Below are 26226 nucleotides of genomic sequence, written 5' to 3'. Positions count from 1 at the left end.
AGCAGCCGGAAGACCGAGTATGTTGACAGCTACTAGCTAACAGGTTCACATTTTAGCTTGTTTCATAAAACCGCACCTGCGGCAGCTGTACTCAAAACAACAAATGATATGAAAGACATGCCTTAATGTATTTCATACGTGAGTAAAACCATTACTTCCTAGCACTGTGAGCCAAGCAATTAGTTATTTCTTGTCATACCTGACACTACATTTGCTGTGAAGCTTTAGTACCGCTTGTAAACTGCCAGAGACGCTAGCCGTATTTCAGTGGTATATTATCACTTAAAACAGAAGAACGTTTTATTGAATTGTTTGCTATTATGTTATAACTTACTCAAAACAAAATTGTACATTTACAAATAGCCCAAATATTAATCTTGGCTAGCAGTGTGTACATTTCGCATTTAACTGGCTGCTGTGGTAGTCTAGCTACAACGTTAGTGCTTTTATCCTAGGTACCTAGCTACCTAGTAGTAAGTCTAAGCCTTATATACGAATTTGATTTCCTGCTTCTTTCATGCTATGGCAGTTTCACAGCAGTGTGACTATGTTTAATGTGGATGCCAGGTTAGTTGGTTACATGTAGCTCTAGCTAGCTAGCTAATCAATATCGCTAGCTAATACGCTGGCAATTCACATATATTTTTTAGTGTGGGCTGCCTTGCAAGGGTTATGTGTAATTTAAGTCATTTGATCTGTTTGCATTACAGCTGAGCCCAACGTTGGGGAGGCACGTTCATGCGCCAGCAAGATGCAGCATGCTGGAAGTATGCAACCTTTAAATAGAAGAGATGCAGGCGTTTGGAATCAAACAAAAAGTCTTCTGTACAAGAATTTACTGATCAAATGGAGGACCAAGCAACAGAGCTTGCAGGTGCCATACATTTTTATTATTGACTGTGTGTATTAAGCACGTGTCTGTTTGGGACCAAACCACTGTTATTCCTTAAAGGAAATCGTTTAGCAAGCTTTAGATTGACAAGGTAGCAGGACTGTTTGAGTCTCACTCGTGCAAGGTTTTACTCTGGCATCAGAGCGGATTTTGGGTTGGATCTCATTAGATGATCAATCAATAATGTGGCCCATTACACTCCTGTGTTTCTGCTACATTTATTATTGTAGTGGTATTATATTTTAAATGGGATACTTTGTGTGTATGTCACTACAATTAGTGGATGAATAATTGAAAATGGGCACTCACATCCCTGGTCCCATTAGGACTGTTTGCTGCAGGCAGATTGTATTGTACATCCTCTTGCCCCAGTCAGCCACTTACTGAGGCGTTAACATCCTGGGGTCACAGTCCTGCGTTTCTCTGGGAGCCCCGCGACATCAGGCTCTTAACTTTGGCCTCTCCCACACCTGTTAGAAAACTTGTGACCAGCAACTTCCTCTTGCCTAGCAACACAGCCCCCCCCCCCCCCCCCCCCTCTCGCTGGCTCATCCTCCTCCTCTGATTAAGGATTGAATAAATGAAACACCTCTTCAGGCACTGCACCGACCCCCTATTCCCCACTCTGACGTCCTGCCTTGTAGCGCTATGCATTTTTCATTTGGACTTAAGTTGCACCGATGCATTTTTAATGGGTCTCCCCGTTTCATCTTCTCGTCCTGGTGGTGGTATTTGAGGGTCTCCCGGAACGAGGTGCATGTTTAGATTGTTGAGGGCAGGAAATTCTTACATGCTGTCAAGTCAAGTAGTCTGCGTTCACGAGAGGAACAGCACAGTCGGCCATCGGTTTGATCTGTGGCTGCACTTCTTCTAAAGCGTTATTAAATGGAACGTTAGGCCTAAGCACCTTACGCAATGTTGGGCCTGTCTGAGTGGAATTCCAGTTCAGCACTATTGATTTTAATTTGAGGATGATACAGTTGTTAAAATGAGTCTATTCTACATTTCTAATCCTACTACACTCGATTTCTAAACAACCCACCCCAGCATCAGAATCAGAATCAGAATCAGAATCAGAAAGGGATTTATTCGCCATGAAAGTTTGCACAGACAAGGAATTTGCTTTGGCAGGAAGGTGCATACAATAAACATATACCTAAAATTTAAATATGTGGACTAACTATACTAAGGGTACATAAACTAGCAGTACTAAGTGGGATAAATATAAGTTGCCGTAAATTACAATATAAAAATACAAAAATACAAATATTACAAAAAATACAAATGTACAAGATACCATGTTGTGGTGCAGTGCAAAAGCAGTGTGTTTTAAGCAATAAGTCATTTGAGTCAGTGTGGTCCCTTGGCCTTGTTGAAGAGGCCAACAGCGGAAGGGAAGAAACTGTTTTTGTGGCGTGAGGTATTGGTCCTGATAGACCGCAGCCTTCTGCCGGAGGGGAGTGACTGAAACAGGGAGTGTCCAGGGTGGGAGGAGTCGGCCACAATCTTCCTCGCTCGCCTCAGGGTCCTCGAGGTGTGCAGGTCCTCGAGGGTAGGCAGATTGCAGCCAATCACCTTCTCAGCAGTACGGATGATACGCTGCAGTCTGCTCTTGTCCTTGGCAGTGGCAGCAGCGTACCAGACGGTGATGGAGGAGGTGAGGATGGACTCAATGATGGCTGAGTAGAAGTGCACCATCATTGTCTTTGGCAGGTTGAACTTCTTCAGCTGCCGAAGGAAGTACATCCTCTGTTGTGCTTTCTTGATGAGGGAGCTGATGTTCAGTTCCCACTTGAGGTCCTGGGAGAGGATAGTGCCCAGGAAGCGGAAGGACTCCACAGTGTTGACTGGGGAGTCACACAGGGTGATGGGGGTGAGTGGGGCTGTGTTCCTCCTGAAGTCCACAACCATCTCCACTGTCTTAAGAGCATTGAGCTCTAAGTTGTTCTGGCTGCACCAGGTCACCAGGTTGGCCGCTTCCCACCTATAATCAGACTCGTCTCCACCAGAGATGAGCCCAATAAGGGTGGTGTCGTCCGCAAACTTCAGGAGTTTGACGGACGGATGACTGGAGGTGCAACTGTTGGTGTACAGGGAGAAGAGCACACCCACACTAACGCACACTCACTCACACACGCTCACGCACACATGCTCACACACTCATACTCACACACAAAAGCTCACACTTACACTGACAGTTTCAGCTCACTAGTTCCCAGGACAATGTCTAGGCAGTGTTGTTGAATCTTGATTATTGGGCAGGGTGGCATCCAGTGGGACAGGTCAGGGACCTGAGATGCAGATGAGGCCTACTCAGTAAGAATTACACCAAAGAACAGGCTCAAACCAGTAAAGAGAAGAGGTCTAGGGAGAGGTTGGCCTGGCAGGCTAAGGATGGGAAAAGAGTGTGTGTATCTTGAGCAGTGTGGCCTGTTATGAGTAAGACTTGCATAACAAAAGGCCTGCTCGACAGTCAACAAGATTGTTGTGCATGAAAGGAGGGGGGTTCCAGATAGCTTACAGCTGTGACAGATCAGGAAGCTAGGACCCAAGGGCCAGAGTCATGTCTCAAAAGCGTTCTGAATCCTCTGGAGAGGGCGGGTTGCGCATGCTGGGAGACCAGCCAGCAGCGAGTTGCAATAGTCCAACTTGGAGAGGACAAGTGCTTGGACTAGCAGCTGGGTGGAGTGCTCAGACAGGTATCTCCTGATCTTCCGGATGTTGTAGAGGGTGAATCTACACGACCGGGAGACTGCAGCAATGTGGGCTGTGAGGGAGAGCTCGTCATCCATGGTAACCCCGAGGTTCCTGGCAGAGGATAAAGGGGTCACCGTCGCAGATCCCAGGGTGATTGAGAGATCGTGGGAGATGGAGGGTTTGGCCGGCTGAGAGTTGGGGTGAACTGGAGTTGAGATGAAATGAGGACATGTAGAGAGGGGGCTTTCTGAGGAGAGAAAAGTTTATCAACACTTGAGCAGTCAGGGGATGTGCACGCAGGTTTGGGGTTGATATGAACAGGTTAAAGAACCTTCTAGAAGGTTGTGTAATGGTAGCAGGCAGGGCGGGGGATTGTCCTCATGTGTGTGTGTGATGCTTAACGTATGTCCAAGGAAATGTGATTGCTTTTTGTGTCTTCTGTGTATCCTGTCTTGCCGTGCAGAATAAACCATCGAGCCATCTTGACATATTTACATTTTAGGTCCCTATATGTTTACTGTATGCACCTTCCTGCCAAAGCAAATTCCTTGTCTGTGCAAACTTTCATGGCGAATAAATCCCATTCTGATTCTGACTTTGAAAGATATTCCGTCTCTGACCATTTTTGAGAATCCTTCTAAGGAGAATAAACTTCTCAATCCACAACAGCAGCCTGCTGAGACATAATCCTGGTTTTGGTAACGAGCCAAACAAAGTCATGACTAAGCACAGTCATCCAGTCTGCTCATGGGCCATTTGGAAAAAATGTGTCATCTTGGTCTTAAACATGGGATTGACAGGGTCCCCAGTGTCTCAGTTTTCCTCACCTGTTCCTCTCGAAGTGTGGTCACATCAGAAATGTTTAGAATAGCTCTGGTTATCATAGGTCCTAATCATGTGGAGAATGTCTTTTTGGAACTCAAAGGCAGTCATGTACAATGAGAATGTATCACTTCAAAGTGTTTAGATATGCCTTTAACCCTTGTGCTGCCTTCGGCTCACATGACCCAAAGGTTCATAACGAACCATCGTTGTGTTTACCCAATTTTACCCAATACAAAAACAAATAAAAATAATTTTCTTTTAACCATTCCAATGTGGGGGGTCTGAGACAGCCCGACAGTTAAAAGAAAATGCTTCACTTTGTTTTTGTATGAGGTAAATTTGTCGCAATACGACGGTGGGTCACAATGACTGATGGGTCAGAATGACCCGAAGATAACACAAGGGTTAAAAAAACAACAACATTCCATGGCCAAACAGCCCCTGTCTGACCTGTGTCCCCCACGGTGTGCAGGAGTTGATCCTGCCCCTGCTGCTCCTGGGTCTCCTGATCCTGATCAGTAATCTCAACCCCCACGTCTACTACGGGGGCATCAGCACCATGGTGCTGGAGAAGGAGGATGACAACCACATCATCAGCGTCCTGGGCTACACCCCCATCACCAATGTCACCAACCACATCATGGAAGAGGTGGCCCAGGAGATGCGTAAGTGACCCATGGTGACCTCCAGAACACCTCCAGCCCTCCAGAACACCTCACACCTCCAGCCCTCCAGAACACCTCACACCTCCAGCCCTCCAGAACACCTCACACCTCCAGCCCTCCAGAACACCTCACACCTCCAGCCCTCCAGAACACCTCCAGCCCTCCAGAACACCTCACACCTCCAGCCCTCCAGAACACACCTCCAGAACACCTCACACCTCCAGCCCTCCAGAACACCTCACACCTCCAGCCCTCCAGAACACCTCACACCTCCAGCCCTCCAGAACACACCTCCAGAACACCTCACACCTCCAGCCCTCCAGAACACACCACCAGCCCTCCAGAACACACCTCCAGCCCTCCAGAACACACCTCAGAACCAGATCTGTGGAGGCGTTCTAGGATGAGGACAGTGTTCCCTAGGACCCTTGTGGCACATCCCACCATCTTACTTGAAAACGTTATCCAGTTGTTTTGAGTGTGTGTTTCTCCCTGTTGTGTGACTGCAGGCATGCAGGACCACCTGGAGATGTTCTCCAGCGAGGAGGACCTGGAGAACGCCAGTCTGTACGAGCCGTTGGGCTACGTCGGGGTGGTGTTCCTGGACAGCTCTGCCACCTCATACAGACTGCGTTTCCCCTCCAGCCACCTGCCCCCTCCCAGCGACTACACTGAGTCTATCGGTAGGAGCGACTGTTGTCTGTTCTCTACAGCCCAGCTCTGGGTCTATCGGTAGGAGCGACTGTTGTCTGTTCTCTACAGCCCAGCTCTGGGTCTATCGGTAGGAGCGACTGTTGTCTGTTCTCTACAGCCCAGCTCTGGGTCTATCGGTAGGAGCGACTGTTGTCTGTTCTCTACAGCCCAGCTCTGGGTCTATCGGTAGGAGCGACTGTTGTCTGTTCTCTACAGCCCAGCTCTGGGTCTATCGGTAGGAGCGACTGTTGTCTGTTCTCTACAGCCCAGCTCTGGGTCTATCGGTAGGAGCGACTGTTGTCTGTTCTCTACAGCCCAGCTCTGGGTCTATCGGTAGGAGCGACTGTTGTCTGTTCTCTACAGCCCAGCTCTGGGTCTATCGGTAGGAGCGACTGTTGTCTGTTCTCTACAGCCCAGCTCTGGGTCTATCGGTAGGAGCGACTGTTGTCTGTTCTCTACAGCCCAGCTCTGGGTCTATCGGTAGGAGCGACTGTTGTCTGTTCTCTACAGCCCAGCTCTGGGTCTATCGGTAGGAGCGACTGTTGTCTGTTCTCTACAGCCCAGCTCTGGGTCTATCGGTAGGAGCGACTGTTGTCTGTTCTCTACAGCCCAGCTCTGGGTCTATCGGTAGGAGCGACTGTTGTCTGTTCTCTACAGCCCAGCTCTGGGTCTATCGGTAGGAGCGACTGTTGTCTGTTCTCTACAGCCCAGCTCTGGGTCTATCGGTAGGAGCGACTGTTGTCTGTTCTCTACAGCCCAGCTCTGGGTCTATCGGTAGGAGCGACTGTTGTCTGTTCTCTACAGCCCAGCTCTGGGTCTATGTATATGGGCGATGTTGTCAGACAGTGCAAATTGCAAACGCTTTACACAGAGGTTGTTTGTGTGTGTGTCCCACAGCCGACTGTTTCGACACGTCAGTGAACTGCAGAGCAGCTGATTACTGGCACTCAGGCTTCGTGCGTCTCCAGTCTCTTATCGACGCTGCCATCATTCAGGTGAGACGGGACAAAGATCAACATGAACATCCAGGCCGCTCTGCAGAGTGAACCTTCCATACCCTCCTCAGGCTGGGTAGATCGCTCCTTGGACTGGGTGTAGCCTGCTCCCATGCTTAGCAACAGCCAACGCCACTGTCTGTGTGTGTGTGTGTCCGTGTGTGTCCGTGTGTGTCCGTGTGTGTGTCCGTGTGTGTGTGTCCGTGTGTGTGTGTCCGTGTGTGTGTCCGTGTGTGTGGGTGTGTCCGTGTGTGTGTCCCCGTGTGTGTGTGTGTCCGTGTGTGTGTGTGTCCGTGTGTGTGTGTGTCCGTGTGTGTGTCCGTGTGTGTGTGTGTCCGTGTGTGTGTGTTCCCGAGGCCAGGTGCGGACCAAGCGGCAGGTGTGGAGTGAGATGGACATGCGTGTGGTGATGATGGGCCAGCCCGGCTCGGTGGAGGTGCAGAAGTTCCCTCACGCGCTCATCTCCATCTACCTGGTCCTGGCCTTCACGCCCTTCGTCACCTTCCTCATCGTCAACGTGGCGGCTGAGAAGGAGCGGCGACTGAAAGACACCATGAGCATGATGGGGCTGTACGACTCTGCCTTCTGGTGAGCTCCCACGCCCTACTCCTTGGACTGTGTGTAAGGGGGGCGGGGCCTCTCGGGGGGGGCGGGGCCCTCGGGGGGGGCGGGGCCTCTTTCTCCTTGGACTGGGTGAAGGGGGGGCGGGGCCTCTCGGGGGGGGGCGGGGCCCTCGGGGGGGGGGCCTCTTGCTCCTTGGACTGGGTGTAGGGGGGCGGGGCCTCTCGGGGGGGGGGGGGCGGGGCCCTCGGGGGGGGGGGCCTCTTGCTCCTTGGACTGGGTGTAGGGGGGGCGGGGCCTCTCGGGGGGGGGGGGGCGGGGCCCTCGGGGGGGGGGGCCTCTTGCTCCTTGGACTGGGTGTAGGGGGGCGGGGCCTCTCGGGGGGGGGGGGCGGGGCCCTCGGGGGGGGGGGCCTCTTGCTCCTTGGACTGGGTGTAGCCTGCTCCCATGCTTAGCAACAGCTAACGCCACTGTCCATGTTCTGTGTGTGTGTCCCCGTGTGTGTGTGTGACGCTTAAAACAAGTACATTCGGCTGCCACCGTAGTAAAAACATTTCCCTAATTAGATTTATTAAAATAATGTTTGTACATGTAAATGAAGATGTCATTTATACTAGAAACAAGTCCTACTAGATTAGAAGTGGAGATGATCTCACTTCTACGGGTCGTGTGTGTTGGCCCACCAGGTTGTCATGGGGACTGCTGTACGCCGCTCTGGTCACCACCATGTCCTTCTTGATGTCTGTCATCGCCACGTACACCGCACTCTTTCCCAACAGTCACTTCCTGGTGATCTTCCTCCTCATCTTCCTCTACGGGATCTCCTCTGTGAGTAGCGCCTTGAACCAGGGAACCAGAGTTTGTGTTGACGTCGTAAGTCCTCGTTTCAAAACCCCTCAGCGAGAACCTCTTCATCGTGGATTAAGTCATTGTTCGGCTCCTCAAAGTTCTTGTCGAGAAACGGGATGTGTGGGGATTAGACTGTAGATTGACACTTCATTTGGGTTCCCAATTGATGTTAGGCCTCACCATACTGTGTCCTATCCTTGGAAGATACATTTAGCGCTAAGGCTTTCTGGCTGTGACAAGATATATTACACCCTCTTCTATCCTCCCTCTGTGTCTCTCTCCCTCCCCCCATCTCTCTATCTCCCTCTGTGTCTCTCTCTCTCCCCCCCTCTATCTCCCTCTGTCTCTCTCTCTCTCCCCCCCTCTATCTCCCTCTGTCTCTCTCTCTCTCCCCCCTCTATCTCCCTCTGTGTCTCTCTCTCTCTCTCCCTCTGTGTCTCTCTCTCTCCCCCCCTCTATCTCCCTCTGTCTCTCTCTCCCCCCCTCTATCTCCCTCTGTGTCTCTCTCTCTCCCCCCCTCTATCTCCCTCTGTCTCTCTCTCTCTCCCCCCTCTATCTCCCTCTGTCTCTCTCTCTCCCCCCCCCTCTATCTCCCTCTGTGTCTCTCTCTCCCCCCCATCCTCTCCACAGATCTTCTTCTCCTTCATGCTGACTCCCCTGTTTAAGAAGCCCAAGTTTGCCAGCACGGTGGGCTCGATGCTGACTGTGGTGTTTGGCTGCCTGTCCCTGTTCACCGTGCTGATGAAGGACTTCCCCCAGCCGCTGGTGTGGGTCATGTGCCTGCTCTCCCCCAGCGCCTTCTCCATCGGCATCGCCCAGGTGACTGGCACCAACCTGGCAACCCCCACACTTGTGTTATGATCGTCCCCCAGTTCATCTGTCTCACCCCCCCACCCCATTGTGTGTGTGTGTTTGTGTGTGTGTGTGTGTGTAGGTGGTGTACCTGGAGGCCCAGGGAGATGGAGCAGTGTTCTCCACCCTGCTGAACGGCCCCCATCCTCTCTACGCGCCCCTGCTCATGCTGGTCCTCGACTGCTTCCTTTACCTGCTGCTGGCGCTCTATCTGGACCAGGTGCTGCCAGGTACGTACATACGTACGTAGGTACACACACACACTCTCTCTCTCTCTCTCTCTCTCTCTCTCTCTCTCTCTCTCTCTCTCTCTCTCTCTCTCTCTCTCTCGTGCACGCGCAAACTCACACACACACACACTCAATCACTCTTTCACTCAATCACTCTCTCTCGCTCGGTCACACTCTCCTGGTGTGTTGATGCATAACTGGTTGGTATCCCTCACCCAGGTGAGTTCGGCATCAGGCGGTCCCTGCTCTACTTCCTGAAGCCGTCCTATTGGTCGAAGCGCGGTAAGCGCTACGTGGAGGTGAGCTCGGTGTACGAGATGGAGGTGAACGGGGCCCCTGGCGTGGACGAACCTGTGGAGCCCGTCTCTTCAGAGTTCAGGGGAAAGGAAGTCATCCGGTAGGAACATGATATAGGGGTGGATGGTATGAACTGTATAGAAATATATCCGTATGAATTGTCCCTATGGATTTCATCATCAATAATGCACCCTCATTCAGTATTACCCAGGACAATACTTTTATTAGAAGATTGTCAGTTTGGTCTGTCAAGCTAGGTTAGCATACCTATATGGCATGGGCACACGGCTATTGAAAGCATACACATTCAGGCCCTGGTCATCGACATTCTCAGACAAAAAGCCAGGCTTTTAGAGTTTCCAGAGGAAATCAATGGGAACTTGATCCTGCAGAGTGGCTTGCTTGGTATCACTGCCTGTGACCATGGGCCCATTAGCCACTCAGAGACAGAACTGCCTGTGACCATGGGCCCATTAGCCACTCAGAGACAGAACTGCCTGTGACCATGGGCCCATTAGCCACTCAGAGACAGAACTGCCTGTGACCATGGGCCCATTAGCCACTCAGAGACAGAACTGCCGGAAGTCCAGACAACACTTGTGGGTTGTTGACACTGTGCCTGACTGTTTACCTCTGCTCCCTCCCTGCAGCATCAACAACATCCGTAAGGTCTACAAGGAGAAGGACAGCATGGTGGAGGCTCTCAGAGGTGAGGGCGTTGGGCTTGGTGCAGCTCAACGTGGCAGCGAGTAGCGTTTAACTGTTGTTTCTGGCGAACCGCTCACCCAAACGACTTCGCAATTGACACTGCACATCCTGAGCTGTACACCTGACATTCTTTTAGCAAATGTATATGATTGAGACACACACACATTCATGTCTTTATAGTTAGATGTCTTATAAGGAAATGTATACAGCAGTAGAATTTTCACTCGATACGATTCCTCAGCGAACAGTTATCCACTGACAGACCCTTCTTCCCCCCTCCCCCTCGTTCCCCTAACCCCCTCCCCACACCAGGGTTGACCTTTGACATCTACGAGGGCCAGATCACCGCCCTCCTGGGGCACAGCGGAGCGGGCAAGTCCACCCTCATGAACATCCTGTGTGGCATCTGCCAGCCCAGCGACGGCTCGGCCACCATCTACGGCTCCCCGGTGGCTGAGGTGGCCGAGGGCTCGGAGATGAAGCAGCTGGTGGGCATCTGCCCTCAGTTCAACATCATCTTCGACGTCCTGACTGTGGAGGAACACCTGAAGATCTTCGCCGCCATCAAAGGCATCCTGCCCGCCGACATCAACGCAGAGGTGAGTCCTTATGAGTCGATGGTCGTTTTGAATCTTTTGGTTCCGTTCACATAAAAGATGTGATGACGATTTCTGACTGAAAAATCTGTTTTCAAACTTGTATTTTTATTTTTTTATTTTTTTTATTACAGTATTAACCAGTAAACATTTGTATTGTGGGTTAACAGTTACACAGGAGTATCGTCATGTTAGTTTATGGTTGTGTATTGTTTGTGTCTGTTAGGTGACCAAAGTGTTGAAGGATCTAGACCTGGAGAAGATCATGGATGCCCAGGCCAAGAATCTGAGCGGAGGTCAGAAGAGGAAGCTGTCTGTGGGCATAGCCATCCTGGGAGACCCCAAGGTAACTGACCACACACATAGGTGCCCCAAGGTAACTGACCACACACATAGGTGCCCCAAGGTAACTGACCACACACACATATGTGCCCCAAGGTAACTGACCACACACACATAGGTGCCCCAAGGTAACTGACCACACACATAGGTGCCCCAAGGTAACTGACCACACACACATAGGTGGCTACAGATGAACTCATGTACGATACGGAATATTGGAAGATTCACTGTTTCTTGTGTTCTTGCTTGTGTGTGTGTGTGTGTGTGTCAGATCCTGCTCCTGGACGAGCCCACAGCAGGTATGGACCCCTGCTCCAGACACCAGGTGTGGTCGCTGCTGAAGAGTCGCAGAGCTGGACGGGTCACTGTGCTCAGCACACACCACATGGACGAGGCTGACATCCTGGCTGGTATACACACGCACACACACACCACACACACATCACCTCAACCACCCTCTCCCAGCACAATCTCACTGGGGTGGGTTTCAAGGGCACTGACTTCAAGGACACATCTCTCTCTCTTTCCCTCTCTCTCTCCCCTCTCTCTCTCCCCCCTCTCTCTCTCTCTCTCTCTCTCTCTCTCTCTCTCTCTCTCTCTCTTTCTCTCTCTCTCCCCCCTGTCTCTCTCTTTCTCTCTCTCTCCCCCCTGTCTGTCTCCCTCTGTCTTGTCTCCCTCCCAGACCGTAAAGCTGTGATCTCTCAGGGCCAGCTGAAGTGTGTGGGCTCGTCCCTCTACTTGAAGACCAAGTGTGGGGTCGGCTACCACCTGAGGCAAGGCCACCTCCGCACCTCTCTCCAAGTCACAGAACACAATGATTAGGAGATATGATATGTCTTTTAAATTCAATATAGGCGGCGTCGACGATGATACTTTCTTTTTTTAATTCCCTCGTTTAGGATGTCGGTCGGTGATGGATGCGAGGCGGATTGTGTTACATCTCTGGTCAAGCACCACGTCCCCAAGGCCCAGTTGTCACGGCAACAGGAGGCGGAGCTGACTTTCACGCTTCCTTTTGAAAGCATGGACACCTTTTCAGGTCAGAGGACAGAGGACGTGGTTTCATAATGACACTGAGCGTCCGGCTCGCTGTTACTGCTGGGGCAAAGTCTTCTTTACCAAGGTTATAATGGATGTGTCTTTCTCTCTGTCTTTCTCTCTCTCTCCCTCCCTCAGGTCTGTTCTCTGAGCTTGACTGCAGGCCTGACCTAGGCATCGCCAGCTACGGGGTCTCCATGACGACGCTGGAGGATGTGTTTCTGCGTCTGGAGGCGGAGTCTGAGGTGGACCAGGCTGGTGAGACCACGACCCCCTCTGAGACCACGCCCCCCTCTGAGACCACGCACCCTCTAGCCACACCCTCTCTCTAAGTTACACCAACGCAAACACAAAGGGCTCTCACTGAGCATGTCATGGAAAATGCCATGTAACAAGCTGTCTGTCTTTTCCTGTCCTGTCCTCAGACTACAGTGTGTTCAACCAGGAGCAGGCGGAGGCGGAGGACGAGGGCGACGCGTCCTCCCTGGACGATACAGACCAGCACCTGCTGACCTTCTCAGACAGCCGCCCGGACGCCGTGTCGGGCCATGCCCTGTGGAGGCAGCAGTTCAGCACGGTGGCCTGGCTGCACATGCTCAGCATGCAGCGGGAAAGCAAGGCCTTCATCTACACGTACGCCCCCGCGCTGCCCTGCCCTGCCACCCCGCGCTGCCCTGCCCTGCCACCCCGCGCTGCCCTGCCCTGCCACCCCGCGCTGCCCTGCCACCCCGCGCTGCCCTGCCCTGTCACCCCGCGCTGCCCTGCCACCCCGCGCTGCCCTGCCCTGCCACCCCGCGCTGCCCTGCCACCCCGCGCTGCCCTGCCCTGTCACCCCGCGCTGCCCTGTCACCCCGCGCTGCCCTGCCCTGCCACCCCGCGCTGCCCTGCCCTGCCACCCCGCGCTGCCCTGCCACCCCGCGCTGCCCTGTCACCCCGCGCTGCCCTGCCACCCCGCGCTGCCCTGCCCTGCCACCCCGCGCTGCCCTGCCCTGCCACCCCGCGCTGCCCTGTCACCCCGCGCTGCCCTGTCACCCCGCGCTGCCCTGTCACCCCGCGCTGCCCTGCCACCCCGCGCTGCCCTGCCCCGTCACCCCGCGCTGCCCTGCCCCGTCACCCTGCGCTTCCCTGCCCCGTCACCCCGCGCTGCCCAGCCCTGTCACCAGGACACGAACCATCATGTTTTCATTCAGCTGTTATCCAAAGCCACGCACTGTGGATTAACTGTGAATAAACATACTGTCTTGCGAAAACAGTTTTGGATTTCCCTGAGGCCATGCTGAGGTCAACTATTATCACCTACAGTTCTACATCTTGTCCTTTCTATACTTTTGAAACCCTCTCTCTTCCCCCCCCTCTCTTCCCCCCCCCCTCTCTCCCCCCCTCTCTCTTCCCCCCCCTCTCTCTTCCCCCCCTCTCTCTTCCCCCCCTCTCTCTCCCCCCCCTCTCTCTCCCCCCCCTCTCTCTCCCCCCCCCTCTCTCTTCCCCCCCTCTCTCTCCCCCCCTCTCTCCCCCCCCTCTCTCTTCCCCCCCTCTCTCCCCCCCCCCCTCTCCCCCCCCCCTCTCTCCCCCCCCCTCTCTCTCTTCCCCCCCTCTCTCTTCCCCCCCCTCTCTCTTCCCCCCCCTCTCTCTTCCCCCCCCTCTCTCTTACCCCCCCTCTCTCTTCCCCCCCTCTCTCTTCCCCCCTCTCTCCGTCAGGCTGATGTTGTTCCTGGTGTTCCTGGGTGCGCTGCTGGTTCTGTCCCTGGCCACAGGCAACATCCAGATCCACTCCCCCGACCGTGAGTTCCAGCCCATCTACCTACTGAAGCGCAACCAGAGCCCCAGGAAGTACGTCACCAGCCTGCTGGTCCAGAACTCCTCAGGTCAGCAAGACCACCACGCTGCAGACACACACACACACACACACACGCTCCACAATGTCACCCTACCCCATCACAGTCATCAATACCTATTCCGTTATGTCTTCTTTTATATATCCGTGTCTTCCAAGATATAAACAGGCCTCACATCTGCCTTGAATCGGTGTCAGTCTTCAGACTACATCATTAGCACAACCCAAGCAACAAACAACCCTTCTGGAACATAACTAAGACACGTGCTAGACGGACCCTTAATCGCCCCCTCCTCCGCAGGGTCCGACATCTCTGACTTGATCCGTAACCTGGAGTCCCAGAACATCCAGGTGGAGATGATGATGCAGGCTGACTACATGATGGCAGCTCCTCACAGTGCTGCCATCAGCGTGTCGGGCTCCAGCAAGGTGAGCCCAGGACAGCCTGCCCCCTGATTACACATCTTACTGCTGGGCTCTTACAACAAGGGCCCCCCATTCTGCACCACTTACCCTGATTGAGGTCAGAGGGCTGCTTGTTGGCCTGGCAACGTCGCAGATATGTTGGAGAGGAGAACCGATGCCTCTCTCTCACCCACTCTCTCTTGCTCTTTCGCTCACCCTCTCTCTCACTGTCTCTTACCCTCTTCCCTGCCCCTCACCCTGCCTGCCCTCTCTCTCTTGCTCACTCTGTAACTCTCTCCCCCCTCTCCTCTCCTCTCTGCCTGCCCTCTCTCTCTTGCTCACTCTGTAACTCTCTCCCCCCTCCCCTCTCCTCTCTGCCTGGCCTCAGCAGGGTTTCAGATACACTATAGCGTTCAACAGCACCACGGTCCACTCCCTGCCCATGGCGGTGAACGTCCTGAGCAACGCCATCCTGCGCGGCCTCAACGGCACCGGACACATCCACACCTGGACCAAGCCCTTCGACTACGTGAGTGTTCCACTACGCCCTCCTCTAGCCAGTATGGTACTATGCATAACCCCCCCTCCTCCACCCAGTACGGTACTATGCATAACCCCCCCTCCTCCACCCAGTACGGTACATTAAGTGAATGGAGGTGAAGCTTACCTGAACAGTGACTAGAAATGTAACAAAACCGTGATGTGAAGGAGTTACATTTTCCGACCTGTCCCCCTCCCCCCTCCTCTTCCCCATGTTCTCTGTAGCAAATCCCAGACTCCATCTCCTACGCCGTGGTCTACATCGAGGCCATCATCCTGGGCATGCTGGCTGCCGGCATGCCAGCCTACTTCGGCATGGACCACACCCGCGACCGAGAGGTGGGCAGAGGGACACTAACTTCACTTTTCTTCTTGCTGTATTCACACCGAAAGCAAATTATTCCTCCACAGGAGGTTGGATGACCTCTCTATTTTGACTTCCTGTGGTTGGATGACTTCTCTATCTTGACTTCCTGTGGTTGGATGACCTCTCTATCCTGACTTCCTGTGGTTGGATGACCGCCCTATCCTGACTTCCTGTGGTTGGATGACCTCTCTATCTTGACTTCCTGAGGTTGGATGACCTCTCTATTTTGACTTCCTGTGGTTGGATGACCTCTCTATCCTGACTTCCTGTGGTTGGATGACCTCTCTATCTTGACTTCCTGTGGTTGGATGACCTCTCTATCCTGACTTCCTGTGGTTGGATGACCCCTCTATCCTGACTTCCTATGGTTGGATGACCTCTATCTTGACTTCCTGTGGTTGGATGACCTCTCTATCCTGACTTCCTGTGGTTGGATGACCTCTTTATCCTGACTTCCTGTGGTTGGATGACCTCTCTATCCTGACTTCCTGTGGTTGGATGACCTCTCTATCTTGACTTCCTGTGGTTGGATGACCTCTCTATCCTGACTTCCTGTGGTTGGATGACCTCTCTATCTTGACTTCCTGTGGTTGGATGACCTCTCTATCTTGACTTCCTGTGGTTGGATGACCTCTCTATCCTGACTTCCTGTGGTTGGATGACCTCTCTATCTTGACTTCCTGTGGTTGGATGACCTCTATCCTGACTTCCTGTGGTTGGATGACCTCTCTATCCTGACTTCCTGTGGTTGGATGACCTCTCTATCTTGACTTCCTGTGGTTGGATGACCTCTTTATCCTGACTTCCTGTGGTTGGATGACCTCTCTATCCTGACTTCCTGTGGTTGGATGACCTCTCTATCTTGACTTCCTGTGGTTGGATGACCTCTCTATCCTGACTTCCTGTGGTTGGATGACCTCTCTATCTTGACTTCCTGTGGTTGGATGACCTCTCTATCTTGACTTCCTGTGGTTGGATGACCTCTCTATCCTGACTTCCTGTGGTTGGATGACCTCTCTATCTTGACTTCCTGTGGTTGGATGACCTCTATCCTGACTTCCTGTGGTTGGATGACCTCTCTATCCTGACTTCCTGTGGTTGGAGGACCTCTCTATCTTGACTTCCTGTGGTTGGATGAACTCTCTATCTTGACTTCCTGTGTTTCGATGACCTCTTTATCCTGACTTCCTGTGTGTGCGTCCCAGATCAAGTGTCGGTCCACGCTGCGTATCTCGGGCCTGGTCCCGTCCGCCTACTGGTGCGGCCAGGCAGCCGTGGACATCCCCTTCTACTACCTCATCCTGTCCTGCATGACCGGCATCCTGTTCAGCTTCCACACCGGGAACCTGCTCACCTCCAGAAACCTCACCGCTGTGGTCAGTGACACACACACGCACCCCTTCCCACACCCGTAACAGCTGAGAACAGCCTGACCTGACCTGTGTGTTCCTCCTCCAGGTGCTGTGTCTGGTAGAACAGCGTGACCTGACCTGTGTGTTCCTCCTCCAGGTGCTGTGTCTGGTAGAACAGCATGACCTGACCTGTGTGTTCCTCCTCCAGGTGCTGTGTCTGGTAGAACAGCGTGACCTGACCTGTGTGTTCCTCCTCCAGGTGCTGTGTCTGGTAGAACAGCATGACCTGACCTGTGTGTTCCTCCTCCAGGTGCTGTGTCTGGTAGAACAGCGTGACCTGACCTGTGTGTTCTTCCTCCAGGTGCTGTGTCTGGTAGAACAGCCTGACCTGACCTGTGTGTTCCTCCTCCAGGTGCTGTGTCTGGTAGAACAGCCTGACCTGACCTGTGTGTTCCTCCTCCAGGTGCTGTGTCTGGTAGAACAGCGTGACCTGACCTGTGTGTTCCTCCTCCAGGTGCTGTGTCTGGTAGAACAGCCTGACCTGACCTGTGTGTTCCTCCTCCAGGTGCTGTGTCTGGTAGAACAGCCTGACCTGACCTGTGTGTTCCTCCTCCAGGTGCTGTGTCTGGTAGGATTTGGGCCGGCCATGATCCTGTTCACCTACGTGGTGTCCTTCATGTTCACCCGCGTGCAGAGCAACAGAGACTTCTTCTCCGTGGTCTCCATGATGGTGAGAGAACTGCTGTCTCAACGCCTAAACTCCTCAAGCACCTGACCAGGGGATCTGAGGGGACCTATGGTAATGCAGTGACTTTTGTTTCCTTACTTTGTGTGTGTGTGTCCCAGGCGTGTGTCATGTCTGCCTCCGTGGTCCAGCTGTCGTTGGTGAACGACAACTCAGGCCTAATGAGAATCCTCCACAACACTCTGTGTTTATTCAACCCCCTGTACCCCCTCATGGGCTGCCTCAACTGCATCACCAAGGTAGGAGCTCCAGCTGTGGGTGTGTGTGTGGGGTGTGGGGTGTGTGGGGTGGGATGGGTCTGATGACACAGGGTTAGGGGTATACACTACAGTGGTTGAGGTGCAGCTAACGGTATAGGTTCTGTGTGTGTGTGTGTGTGTGTTCATAATGGTCTCTTCATCCACCGACAGGCCACCTTCCTGCCTTCAGTCTCTGAAGAAGACTTCCTGTGGAAGAACCTCCTCATCGCAGTGGTGTCAGTAAGTCTGCAACGCTAGCCGGTGTGTGGCTAACCTGACAAGAAGAGAAAGTGAACAGACTGATAGGGTCCAGGTAACCCCCCCCAATAAAGGACCCCCTCCCCCTTCTGTGTGTGTGTGTGTGTGTGTGTGTGTGTGTGTGCAGCCCTACCTGCACTGCATCGTCCTGCTGTTCCTGCTGCGCCACCTGGAGATAAGACACGGAGGGAGGACCATGAAGAACGACCAGTTCTGCAGGTGAGAGGCTGCTCACACATACACACAGCTCCTCACACACACACACACACACACACACACATAGACATCATCCTCAGCCCCTGACCTCCATGTGCCCCCCCCCCCTCCAGGATCTCCTCTCAGCCCAAGGCCAAGGTGGAGAGGAACCTCGAGGAGGGTCTGAACGAGGATGAGGACGTGAAGATGGAGAAGGCCCGCGTCAAGGAGGCCCTCACCTGCCAGTGTTGTGAGGAGGTGTGTGTGTGTGTGTGAGGAGGTGTGTGTGAGCGAGGAGTTGTGAGTTGGGGACTCTCAAACTATGCTGTTACGTAAACACACACCTGGAACGGTCACTAAATCTCGTGTGGTCTCAGAACGTGGGCCCCGCCACTTCCTGTTGACCTCTGACCTCTGAAGGAGAAAACCTCCTACCAGCGCCCGAGGCCTGGTCCTGCAGCTTGTTGAGGCAGACTCCAGAGTGTGCTGACTGACTCTGCTCCCCCCTCTCTCCCCTGTCCTCCTCTCCCGTCTCCCCCCTCAGAAGCCGGTGGTGGTGGCCAACAGCCTGAGGAAGCAGTACAAGTGCAGGAGCGATGGCTTCTCCCTCAACAAGAAGAGGACGGTGGCCACCAAGAACATCTCCTTCTGTGTCCGCAAAGGTACAGCTTCATTCAGGGCAGCCTAGCCTAGCTAGTAGCCTAGCCTAGCCTAGCTAGTAGCCTAGCCTAGCTAGTAGCCTATCTAGTAGCCTAGCCTAGTGACCCCCTGTGTAACCCTATGTGTTTCCATGGTGACTCCAGGTGAGGTGCTGGGTATCCTGGGCCCCAACGGAGCAGGGAAGAGCACCATCATGCACATGCTGTCAGGAGACACGGAGCCCACCGCTGGACAGGTACCTGCCTACCTGCCATCCTGCCATCTCACCTCTCCCCATCTACCTACCTCCCTACCTGCCATCTCACCTCTCCCCATCTACCTACCTCCCTACCTACCATCTCACCTCTCCCCATCTACCTACCTCCCTACCTGCCATCTCACCTCTCCCCATCTACCTACCTCCCTACCTGCCATCTCACCTCTCCCCATCTACCTACCTCCCTACCTGCCATCTCACCTCTCCCCATCTACCTACCTCCCTACCTGCCATCTCACCTCTCCCCATCTACCTACCTCCCTACCTGCCATCTCACCTCTCCCCATCTACCTACCTCCCTACCTGCCATCTCACCTCTCCCCATCTACCTACCTACCATCCTGTCATCTCATCTACCTACCTAACTGTACCTCCCTCCCTACCTGCCTACCTACCTCTCTACACACCATCTCCTGCACAGGTCCTGATGGGAGACTACAGCACAGACTTCCGCCCTGTGGACAACCCCCTGGACCACGTGGGCTACTGCCCCCAGGACAGCCCCCTGTGGCCCCGCATCACCCTGCAGGAGCACCTGGAGATCTACGCTGCCGTCAAGGGCCTCCGTGGCCAGGATGTACCAGGCATCATCCGACGGTAACCCACCCACCTCTCCCTCCACCAACACCACACCACCCCTCCCTCTCTCACTCACTCCACCCACCCCTGCCTCCCCTCCATGTTGGATCCTTTTCGAGGTTGTGGTTTGCGTTGAGCGGTCGTGTGTGTGTGGTTCCTTGTGTGTCTCAGGGTGGTGAACGCCCTGGAGCTCAGAGAGCACCTGAACAAGCAGGCCAAGAACCTGTCAGCAGGCCTCAAGAGGAAGGTAAGAGAGCCGGCCAGTCAGCCAGCCCTTTCATCCAGTAACAAGCCAGTCATCCAGTAACCAGCCAGCCAGTCATCCAGTAACCAGCCAGCCAGTCATCCAGTAACCAGCCAGTCATCCAGTAACCAGCCAGCCAGTCATCCAGTAAACCAGCCAGTAACCAGCCAGTCATCCAGCCAGTCATCCAGTAAGCCAGCCAGCCAGTAAACCAGCCAGTAATCCAGACAGCCAGCTCTCCACACCACAGCCAGCGTTGGGCTTCACAGTTAATAATTCCGCAGGTATAGGATTAAAAGATCCAATAGCTGAAGTACTTCCTCCTCCTGTGATGTTATCCCAGCTCTGCAGTGTCAGCCAAGGGTCACAGTGTCTAAACCTGCCATGCCTAGCCAAGCACAAACATGGAGATTACCACTCTGTCATGCTGTCTCTCCTCTCACTGTGTGTGTGTGTGTGTCAGCTATGCTTTGCCCTAAGCATGCTGGGAAACCCTCAGATCGTGCTGCTGGACGAGCCTTCCACAGGGATGGACCCCAAGTCTAAACAACGCATCTGGTAGGACACCTCATTACAAACACCTGTGTGTGTGTGTGTGTGTGTGTGTGTGTGTGTGTGTGTGTGTGTAGGCTAGGTGTGTGTAGGCTAGGTGTGTGTGTGTGTGTGTTAGGTAAATATTTCTCAAGAAGTGCACAGTCGTCGGGTTCAAAGAAAGTCCAATAGTTTTATTCTTGCCTGCAGGGAAACAAGTCTGACTCGGTTCAGAGTTGTCTAAAATCTAGTCTTCATGCATGATTATTTATGCAACATTGGTGAGAATCCTCCTCCCCTGCATAGCAGCTGTCTAGCTGATGATAGTATTCTTCCTACGAGGTGATATTTAGTTCAAGGAACTAACATGGTTTATCAGGGTTGTGGATGAGACTGTGAGGAAGGCCTTGAGTGTGTCATATCTATCTTGCACGCCAGAGCAGTTTTCATAACACATTATTAGTTAGGAAATATTTCCACACTTTTCATGCAGTATAAAGGTTACATCCTTAATTTCTCTAACGGTGTGTGTAGGCTAGGTGTGTGTGTAGGCTAGGTGTGTGTGTGTGTGTGTGTGTGTGTGTGTGTGTGTGTGTGTGTGTGTGTGTGTGTGTGTGTGTGTAGGCTAGGTGTGTGTGTGTGTAGGCTAGGTGTGTGTGTGTAGGCTAGGTGTGTGTGTGTGTGTGTGTGTGTGTGTGTGTGTGTGTGTAGGCTAGGTGTGTGTGTGTAGGCTAGGTGTGCGTGTGTAGTCTAGGTGTGTGTGTGTAGGCTAGGTGTGTGTGCGTGTGTAGGCTAGGTGTGTGTGTGTTCTCCTGGGGGGGTCTTGGGTCCTAATCCCCCTGGGTCTCGTCTCCAGGAGAGCCATCCGCGCTGCGTTCAAGAGCCGCCAGCGAGGGGCCGTCCTGACCACACACTACATGGATGAGGCCGAGGCAGTGTGTGACCGGGTCGCCATCATGGTGTCTGGTCAGCTCAGGTCAGGCTCCGCTTCACCCCGCACACCATCCAAACACTGCCCTCCTAACCTCAGCTGCCCTCCTAACCTCAGCTGCCCTCCTAACCTCAGCTGCCCTCCTAACCTCATCTGCCCTCCTAACCTCATCTGCCCTCCTAACCTCATCTGCCCTCCTAACCTCAGCTGCCCTCCTAACCTCAGCTGCCCTCCTAACCTCAGCTGCCCTCCTAACCTCAGCTGCCCTGGTGTGTAGAGTATATGACTCTTAGTACACTAAGAGTCTTGAGAAAGTAAAGTAAGTGATGGTTTATATAAAGGATAAAAGACACAGGTGCTATAAAAATGAATTAAGATACGAAAAGCTTGTCTGAACTTCCTCCAGTTCAAGTTTGATCAACATCGATTTCACACACAAATAAGGAGGAAGTCTTACCTTCCTCGAGTTAGAAACCTGCCCCTTGGCACTGAGCCGTGTTGCTGAACAACTCAGCGGCCCTCTCCCGCTCACACGGCATGCGTGCAGGAGACAGGCCTGCGAGGAGAAACTCTGAGGTGTGCGTCTTGTTCTCCAGGTGCATCGGCTCCATCCAGCACCTGAAGAGCAGGTACGGGCGAGGCTACAGCCTGGAGGTGAAGCTGAGCGAGGAGCTGGCAGGCCTCCAGCAGGTGGCGCTGCTGCACCAGGAGATCCTCCGCATCTTCCCCCACGCTGCCAGGCAGGAGAGGTGAGTACGGCTGCTCCTCAGTCCCTGGGGGGTGGGGGTACCTGTGTGTGTACCTGTGTGTGTGTGTGTGTGTGTGTGTGTACCTGTGTGTGTGTGTGTGTGTGTGTGTGTGTGTGTGTGTGTGTGTGTGTGTGTGTGTGTGTGTGTGTGTGGGTACCTGTGTGTGTGTGTGTGTGTGGGTACCTGTGTCTGTGTGTGTGTGTGTGTGTGTGTGTGTGTGTGTGTGGTACCTGTGTGTGTGTGTGTGTGTGTGTGGGTACCTGTGTCTGTGTGTGTGTGTGTGTGTGTGTGTGTGTGTGTGTGTGTGTGTGTGTGTGTGTGTGTGTGTGTGTGTGTGTGTGTGTGTGTGTGTGTGTGTGTGGTACCTGTGTCTGTGTGTGTGTACCTGTGTGTGTGTACCTGTGTGTGTGTGTGTTTTAATGAGACTCTAAAGCCTGCCGGCTCCATCTTGCAGCTTTGCCACTCTGATGGTTTACAAGATCCCCATGGAGGATGTCCAATCCCTGGCCAAGTCCTTCTCTCAGTTAGAGAGCGGTGAGTCACACAGCACTCTCTGCCCGCCCTCTTGGTGTTCCTGTGTTCAGACTGTAATGCCCTGCCCCCTCCCCTCTGCCTCCAGCTAAGCAAACCTTCAACTTTGAAGAGTACAACTTCTCACAGTCGACGTTAGAGCAGGTAAGGTTTTCTTTTGGTGGTCAATGCTGAAGGGGTCATCCACCTGTAAGATTGGTATCGACATGGATCGCTCTTTTCTCCTCTCCTCTCCTCACTCCTCCTCATTTTTCTCCTCTCCTCTCTCCTCTCCTCTCCTCTCTCTCCTCTCCTCTCTCTCCTCTCCACTCCTCAGGTGTTCATGGAGTTTGCCAAGGAGCAAGAGAGCGAGGAGGAGGAGGTGGGCTCCCTCAGCACCACCTTCCAGTGGCAGCGCTTGCATCAGGACGGCCCTGTGCCCGCCAACCACACGGACAGCATCGTGCACCAGCTGTGAGGGCCGAGTCCCTTCTCACTCTTCCCGGCCGCGCTCCGCGGACAGCACCGTGTGGAGGATCAGGACAGCCTGGTTGGATCGTGTCTTCAGACCTTTGTGAAAGTCTCTCCTTCTTTTCAACGCTACAAGTTGGGCTCCGTTCACTACAGTACCAAAGTGGCCCGCTCTTCTGCACTGCGCACGCCACACCCCCTGATCCTACACACACGAGCGCACTGGACCTGTCGCCAACGACACCTTCTTTTAGTGTCTGTAGCATGTGAACTATATTTGCATAGCCTGGTAGTTGTTTGTTGTGCTGCCCCCTGCTGGCGAGACCAGTCAGCGCTCTGCTGACTGTTCTGGAGGCCTTTTTTTCTTCTGTTGTTGTGTAGCAGAGAAACCCAGCGACCTCTCCCCCTGCTCTGCCCTCTGAAGGCCGTTAACGGTACCACTAGCAGAACCCCAGCCCCACACGTTCGCTGGGCCAAAAAGGGTTTTAGGTACTGTGTGTCCCCACGCTGTCCCTCTCTCTGTCCCTCTCTCTCTGTCTCTCTCTCTCTCTGTCTCTTTTTATGTCTCTCTGTCTCTCTCTGTCTCTCTGTGTCTCTCTCTCTGTCTTTCTCTCTGTCTCTCTCTAGGGTTTCTCTCTAGAGAGACAAAGAGACAGGCAGACAGAGGGAGACAAACCTCCTATACACACCAGCATGCATGTCAGTTACCAGGCCCATGTGACCCAGAGGGAGGGGCCTGGGTTGAGTAGCCCAGCATGCATGAGAGGACGGAACGATCCGGCCCTTGTACTAACGACATCTCGGGGTGGTGCATGGGTGACGTGAGGGTGAGGGGAGGACTCACACTGCCCCCTCCTGGTGGCTTTCCTCGTCACAGCCTGAGAGAGAGAACTGGGAGAATGTAGTTTGGAATATGCACACACCAAAACATGTAGCATACAGACTTCTTGAAACATTTACCACTGGGTACCGATCCAAACGTTTGGGGAAGGTTATTTGGTGTGTCTGGAGTGTTTTGTGTGTTTTTAAGTCAGTGTTCTCCTGTGAAAATGTCGAATGTGTGACGCCTAGATGGAAAGAAGTTTCTCTTAAGAGGTGAAGGCTGTTTCTCCCCCTCTGCTCTGATTTCTCGCTGTCACTCCATTGCCATGTCAACTCACACGTGTTTTTCTATTTAATATATCTTCTTGGTGTGTCTGTTCTGTGTATTTGATATAACGGGTACTGTTCTTTTGAGAGGATGCTTGTCAGTGCAAACGGCAAATCGCTAAGTTGTACCTTTTTTCTTCGACATTCAGGTGTTTTTTTGGGGAGAAGGATATCCAAAGGGTTGTTTCTTCGTTTTTATTTGAATGGAAAGGAGTTCATCCCATCCAGTTGCGTCATATTTTGATTTTATTTTTTTGTCATCTTATCAGTGTCTCCAATGAAAAATTAATTTATTGTTTTTTCTTTTGTACTCCTGACCTGAACAACCATGCTGGTTTTAATGTCACATCACTCGCTGATGCCAGAAATGTTCTCTAGTGCCGCATCAGTGTCATACAACTTCAAGCAAGACATGATTCCCTTGCGACTACTTAAAAGTTTTTGTTTTCACAATTAGTCATTTTTCTAGAAAGGTGTGATCCCAACGGCTTCCTTTGTAAGGAGGCATTGTCCTGAATCTGATTCCAATCCACTTTATTGATGTCTTAACAAGCTTTTTTGATGTGGAGAGGAGTCTTAATATTTTTTTTAGTCCAGCCTTGATTCTGAAATCTGAATCAAGTACTGGTTTTAGACAGCAGGTGGCCTTCACTTCTCTTCTCATGTTTTAAGCTCCATTTGGCACGGATTGTCATTGAGGAAAATGCATCTAGTCCCTTTTGCCTTTGAACACTTTTTGTCCCAACTAATGTTTCCATGTTTATCCACTAGAACTGGATTCATGCTCTTAAAGGTGGAGTACAGACGCTTCTAGATGTTTCTGGTTTTAAAATAGTTTCATCATAATGTGGAGATTTGCAAGTATTTGTTGTGGTCTAGTGTTTGGTGTTTGGGGTGTTGAATAATAGAACAATTTACTTGAAATGGGTGTAGTTTCATTGAGGTTTGGTATATTTTATGATTGTTATTGTTACTATGTCTATTGAGGGGAAAGTCCCCCACCCCTAAAAAAGTTTGTTTTAACTGGGAAAGTATTCATTTGGTTTTTGTTATTTACGCTTCTGTTTGCTACAAACTAAACTAACATGTTTATGTTTGGAGGTTGTTTTAAACATCTGAGTAGTGAACGACCCCCACATGTGAGCAGAACATCTTCATCTGAGGGAAAATCCTTTCTGCACATGTAGCCTGATGCAAGGATGGCCAAATTAGAATGTCTGACGGTTTTGTCCTATAAAGGATTATGTTCAGAGAACTGCTATCAAAAACATATTTTCCCAAGTACAATATTAAGATGTGTGTAGTGGTCATAAGCATTCTGTTAACTCTCTAATTCCATGGCTAAATGCAATATTGTATTGTGTGTACATGGATTTTCAGTACTTGTAGCCACCAACAAGTAAATTAAAACAGATGAAATTTGCCCTTCTCTGGCAACTTCTCCAGACCAGGCAATGAGAAAAGGAATGCATTCTCACCTACATCAGACACAACTTTAAGAAGGTTTCACATTCTTTGATTTCACTCTGTACTCCCCGTAAAACGGCGATCAATACATTGTCATAGAAATGCTATTTGTAATGAAAACTGAAAAGATTCTCAAACAGTTTCCTTTTCCCTGGTGGTGGTATTATTGCACTATATCTGGGAGTTTTATATAATGTATATTATGCAATATTTGTAAGATTTTTGTGCACCGATTTTATTTTTTATGACTTTTGTTGAGATGTTTGTTGTGTTGTGCTCCTATAATCAAAGTTAACCCAGTCTAGCTGAAGCACCCTGATCATACTGAAGTAAGATCCCCATACCCCCACCACTGGAAATAAATATTGAAGAAAGTGAAAGCTAAATCTAATGTCGGTCTCTTGAATTATTTTACTTATACTCATTGGAGAAAAAAAGTTTGAAAAAGTTTTGAAAGGTTTAATTCTTTATTTGAAAAAGACGTTCGAAAGGTTAAAAAATGAAAAA

General features: G+C 52.0%; 1 protein-coding gene across 1 annotated transcript; it reads left to right on the top strand.

The window, feature by feature from the left end:
* The first annotated feature begins 80 nt into the window (after nt 1-80).
* abca5 (ATP-binding cassette, sub-family A (ABC1), member 5) lies at nt 81-26105 on the top strand. Its single transcript, XM_067244687.1, has 38 exons — nt 81-138; nt 711-874; nt 4887-5079; nt 5589-5762; nt 6670-6767; nt 7129-7355; nt 8015-8156; nt 8808-8996; nt 9112-9259; nt 9479-9656; nt 10207-10265; nt 10577-10863; nt 11087-11206; nt 11474-11612; nt 11885-11975; nt 12102-12241; nt 12379-12498; nt 12666-12873; nt 13936-14102; nt 14373-14500; nt 14868-15005; nt 15242-15355; nt 16589-16759; nt 17352-17465; nt 17582-17719; nt 17891-17959; nt 18105-18196; nt 18307-18430; nt 18717-18834; nt 18976-19067; nt 19510-19685; nt 19839-19914; nt 20375-20469; nt 21299-21418; nt 21970-22122; nt 22577-22656; nt 22742-22797; nt 22970-26105. Exons 1-38 carry the CDS (start codon nt 126-128, stop codon nt 23108-23110), a joined length of 5052 nt encoding a protein of 1683 aa, XP_067100788.1. The 5' UTR covers nt 81-125; the 3' UTR covers nt 23111-26105.
* Nucleotides 26106-26226: the final 121 nt, after the last annotated feature.

The sequence above is a fragment of the Osmerus mordax genome, chromosome 10 (genome assembly GCF_038355195.1).
Source record: "Osmerus mordax isolate fOsmMor3 chromosome 10, fOsmMor3.pri, whole genome shotgun sequence".
Taxonomy (NCBI): domain Eukaryota; kingdom Metazoa; phylum Chordata; class Actinopteri; order Osmeriformes; family Osmeridae; genus Osmerus; species Osmerus mordax.
Note: the sequence above shows the minus strand (reverse complement) of the source record. Positions and strands in the feature narration are given on the sequence as shown.